At 36.2% G+C, this 4,845-nt stretch overlaps 1 protein-coding gene across 1 annotated transcript; it reads left to right on the top strand.

Annotated features, from left to right (window-relative positions):
* The first annotated feature begins 2,535 nt into the window (after positions 1 to 2,535).
* LOC145055219 (17.3 kDa class I heat shock protein) lies at positions 2,536 to 3,441 on the top strand. Its single transcript, XM_079003519.1, has one exon. It carries the CDS (start codon positions 2,749 to 2,751, stop codon positions 3,217 to 3,219), a length of 471 nt encoding a protein of 156 aa, XP_078859645.1. The 5' UTR covers positions 2,536 to 2,748; the 3' UTR covers positions 3,220 to 3,441.
* Positions 3,442 to 4,845: the final 1,404 nt, after the last annotated feature.

Raw genomic sequence — 4,845 nt, 5'->3', positions numbered from 1 at the left:
AGTGTGAGTTAGTGTGTGTTTTAAGCTCTTGAAGGTGAAGGCATTGCATCAAATAGTTGGAGGAGGAAGGCAAGCTTGTAGATCTGAAGTTTCCTTGTGCTATAGAAGCTCCAAAGGTAAAAAGGTTCAAACTTTATGCTTTATGATATAGATCTTGCAATGCTAGCTTTATGGAACCATTTCTTGTCACAAAAGTCCCAAGTTTTTTGCAAGTTATGATTTGGACGAGATGAGTTGTCCTTTCAGACCTTAGAGAGGGTCCTAAGTGATAAAAATGAGGTTCTAATAGCTTAGGATGTCCCATGCATGTAGTAGAAATGTCTTAATGGATTAAGACCATGTGTTAAGAGCTTTATGGACGTCCAAAGTGTTAAAGTTTGAGACCTTAGAGAGGGTCTTAAGTGCTAAGTTATTAAACACTTACTAGGGTTTTGGCAAAACCCCGCATACGCCCCGCATAAATCCTGTACGCCCAGCATACTGGGTCAACCACCCCGATGGTGGTCAACGTTAGGAAGAGTATGCTCAGCGTACCAGAGGAGTACGCCTCACATACGTCCTCTGGTTGGCTTTCGACAAGTTAGGCTTCGGGATTGGGCAGCTTTTGGACTAATTGGACTTGGGCCTTGCTGGGCTTTCTGAATAATAGTGTTTTGGGCCATTTTTGAATTTGAATCTTAGAATAAGGCCCAAATAGGGAGTTGGGCCCAATTAGAAAATTGGGCCAATAATGGGCCTTGCATATGTGGACTTGTGGATCATGGATTTGGTATTGGGCCTTGGCCCAAATTAGAGGGAAGGCAAAAAGGACTATTATTATAGGTGGGACTCTTGGTAAAATTAGTATTCCCATTTATTGACTTAATATTCGTTATTTTGGATAGTTCGGGATTTTTGGTGAGACAACGATTCGGGAGTTTGATTCTTCAGTTCAGATCGACATTACGAGGTGAGTTATCCTCACTATACTCAAGGGTCTAAGGCGCCAAGGCCGACCCTTTGGATTGTTATCTTAGTTATCTTGTGATTACATGTTGTGATTTTATGTTAGATCTGTATTCTGGTTTAGGATGATGTTATGATCAGTGATCTGTTAGGTCTGTATGACTATATGTACGTGCTAGCTTACATGGTTTAAAGGATCTTAGACTGAAGGGTTGGGATCTACTTCGCAACTCTCGTCTGAGTCTAACCGTTGTGGAATCAAATCCTTTAGCCTCAGATTGTTTACACTGTGGGGCATGTATGCTTAGTGACATGTAGTTTGGTCTGACTGTTTGTATGCTGGTAGGAGATTACATGTTATATGTGCACATGATTGATTGGTAGTTGATGGTATTCCGTCCCGAGGATGATAGGACCCTAGTATGTTGTCTCTATAGGCTGTTATATGATTATTTGATATAGATGCACATGTTTGACTGGTTATGGGGTATTCCAACCCGATGGTTGATTGGACCCATAATATGTTGGCATTCCAACCCGATGGTTGAGGGGCCTGGGGTATTCCATCCTGATGGATGATTGGACCCATAGTATCTGTTATGTATGTATTGTGTGTGGGCATTCCAACCCGATGGTTGTGGGCCGAGAGTATTCCATCCCGAGGATGATTGGACTCATAGTATGTTGGCATTCCAACCCGATGGTTGAGGGGCCTGAGGTATTCCATCACGATGGATGATTGGACCTATAGTATGTTGTTTGTTATTATATGTGTATTGTTGTTAGTATGGATATTTTGGGGGTAACTCACTAAGCCTCCGAGCTTACATTTATCGATTATTGTTTCAGGTACAACGGATGACCGCGGGAAGGCGAAGACGTGACCGTACACTTCCTCGATTTATGATTATGATTTCTAGGAACTTTGATATGAAACTATTTTGAAAACACTTTGTAATAATCAATGGTTTTTTAAATGTTTTTAAAAAGTTTTAAATTTTGCATGATTTCTGTGGATGTTACACTGAGTCTGTCAAGTCGAAAGAGACAATGAACAGCGAGATCAAGTCCATGTATGATAACTAAGTTTGGAATTTGTGGGTCGGTTTTTCTCACCTTATCTCTAGGTCTATTTCATAGCTTCGAGTCTAAAATATCAAAACCCAAAAGTCGAGGATTTTAGGACATTAGAACTAGAAATTTATAGATTTCCAAGAAAAAAAAATTATTCATATTTTTTGAACTAACGAAACAAAAAAGAAAGTTCTAAGTAAACTACAGAACTCTTCCCGAGTTTTATTATGTTTTTTAAAATTTGATCCAATAACATATCAATATCTTGTACAAAAAGTAAAAATCCAAATGTTATATTTAACGTCTAAGAAATAACCAAGCAGTAAAATCTCAATAAAAAATATAATGGTTTTAATAAAAAAATATAACAAACACTATTGATATGATTATTTAATAATTAGCACAGGAAAATAAAAACCAAATAAAAAGCATTATTATTTTTTTGGATGTGATTTATGCTAAAAAGTAAATAGCACATACACTATACAAGTATACATCAAATGGACTTTGGACTAAAAGAAAAATACAAACTAGAAGTATCGGGAAGTTTCTTCGTGTTTCCATATCCAGAAATTTCTCGGCCATACTCTGAATCAAGTATAAATCACAATCCCAGTCGGAAGTGACGAATCAAAATAAACGTTGATAAATCAGCAAAATCGCAGACAGTCAATCAAGCTAAGCAAATTCTACTTTCAAGTTACAACAGTTTCAAATAAACGTCGGAAGATGTCGATCATTCCAAGTTTCTTCGGTGGCCGACGAAGCAGCATCTTCGACCCATTCTCACTCGACATCTGGGATCCTTTCAAAGATTTCCCAATTTCATCTTCGTCAGATCATGTTTCAAGTGAAACCTCTGCCTTGGTGAACACACGTGTAGATTGGAAGGAAACCCCAGAAGCCCATGTGTTTAAAGCCGATCTTCCTGGGATCAAGAAAGAAGAAATCAAGGTGGAGGTGGAGGACGACAGGATCCTACAAATCAGTGGCGAGAGAAATGTCGAGAAAGAAGATAAAAACGATACTTGGCATCGTGTGGAACGCAGCAGCGGGAAGTTCACAAGAAGGTTCAGGTTGCCGGAGAATGCTAAGATGGATCAGGTGAAAGCAGCCATGGAAAACGGAGTGCTCACAATTACTGTCCCCAAAGAAGAAGTGAAGAAGCCCGATGTGAAGTCCATTGAGATCTCTGGTTAAAGAAATTCCACCGTCTACAAAATTATACATAATTATGGGTGTATATTGCTGAGTCTAATTGGTTATGTTTTGTTGTGGGTGTCGATAATTCTGGTATAATGTTGTTTTCTTTTGCATTTGATTCGTCCACCATGTGTTCGATGAAATGCGTAGCAGGATTGGTATATCGCCTTTGTAATTTCGATGAAGAATAAATATATGTTATTGTTGGTATTGTTGCAATGATGTTTCATTTGTTATTTGTACATAGGTCAACAGATATTCTTATAAAATAATAGTAAAAATTTGCAGGTTTTTAATACAAGAAAACCGGTGTTTAATTAAATGATGCTTCATTCTATTTGTACATAGGTCGACAAATATTTGCATAAAATAATACTTTTGCAGGGTTTCAATTAAGAGTTCATTGTTAAGTTAGAAAAGATTGATGATACATTGATACTACATTGAGTTTGCGATTAAGAATTTTATTGATATAGATTAATGAACATGAAATAACTATTGATATGTTCAATTTATATTTTTAGTGATTTTTATAATCACTATAAATATAATGTTTCAATTTATATTTTTAGTGATTTTTATAATCACTATAAATATAATGTTTATCTTTATAGTTTTGGATAAAGATGTAAGACGGCTGGAAAGATTGAGCCTTGAGGTATCATTTTTTTTATTTTTTTATGTGAGGGAGTGTCGAAAAAAGAAAATTTGATAGGTAAGATGGATTAAAGTTTTGAATTCGAAAGAAAAAGTTGGATTAAAATATTAAAAGTTTGTTCATGTTTAATCGAGATTTATTGCAAAAATAATGATGGAGATATGCTATCAATTCAAGAAAACAATCAAGGTATTGTCCTATATTTGAATATCTAAAAAAAGTAGGTGATAATTCTTTGACTAAATTTTGGGTGGGAGTTGGATTAGTGATATCTCTTTCAAGGATCAATATCCTAGATTTTTCTTGCTTGAAATTGAAAAATATAGTTTGCTTCGTGATTGCTATTCTAGTGGTAACTCTACCGGGTGTAGTAAATATGTCCTTAAAAACTCCATATTTGATTACGGAGAATTTTGCGTGATTGGGTGTCAACCAAATTATGTATATTAACATGGGTGTATATTTGGATTCATTATGTGTCATTTTGTGTGGTAATCATGTTGAAAATATTGATCTTTTGTTTATGGGGTGTGAGGTGGTGTCGTAGTGAATACAACTTAGGTTGTTGTGTAGCAATGGTGTGATCTCATATTCTCATGTGTCCAACTTTGCTTTTATCTGGTTGATGTGGGTAGATTGTTTGAGCTCGAGTATTATGCAACATTCTTGGAGGGAATGGGGGTGGATGTTGGGATTGGGCTAGGGTTGGGAGTAGAGGCGTGGGCTTGTGTAAGGTATTTAAAAATCTATAAATGCAAAATTAAGGAAAACAATAATTATCGTTTTTTTTTTTCATGTTATAAGTAATTTAGAAATTTGGAAAATTCTCTTCCCTTATAAATTTTTGGAAAAAAGCTAACTCTTTCTCGGAATCGGTTTTGTGCTCGTATGTAGGCTCCTCTTCTTCCTCGGTCTCGTACTCGATATCTTCTTGAATTGGGTCTTTGATTGTCAAAGAGGCACTG

Source organism: Lactuca serriola, chromosome 5 (genome assembly GCF_051521515.1).
Source record: "Lactuca serriola cultivar US96UC23 chromosome 5, Lser_US96UC23_V15, whole genome shotgun sequence".
Taxonomy (NCBI): Eukaryota; Viridiplantae; Streptophyta; class Magnoliopsida; order Asterales; family Asteraceae; genus Lactuca; species Lactuca serriola.
This window is presented reverse-complemented; position numbering and strand designations above follow the sequence as displayed.

Coding starts and splice junctions, on each gene's coding strand:
- LOC145055219 (XM_079003519.1), top strand. CDS start 2,749: ATGTCGATCATTCCAAGTTTCTTCGGTGGCCGACGAAGCAGCATCTTC.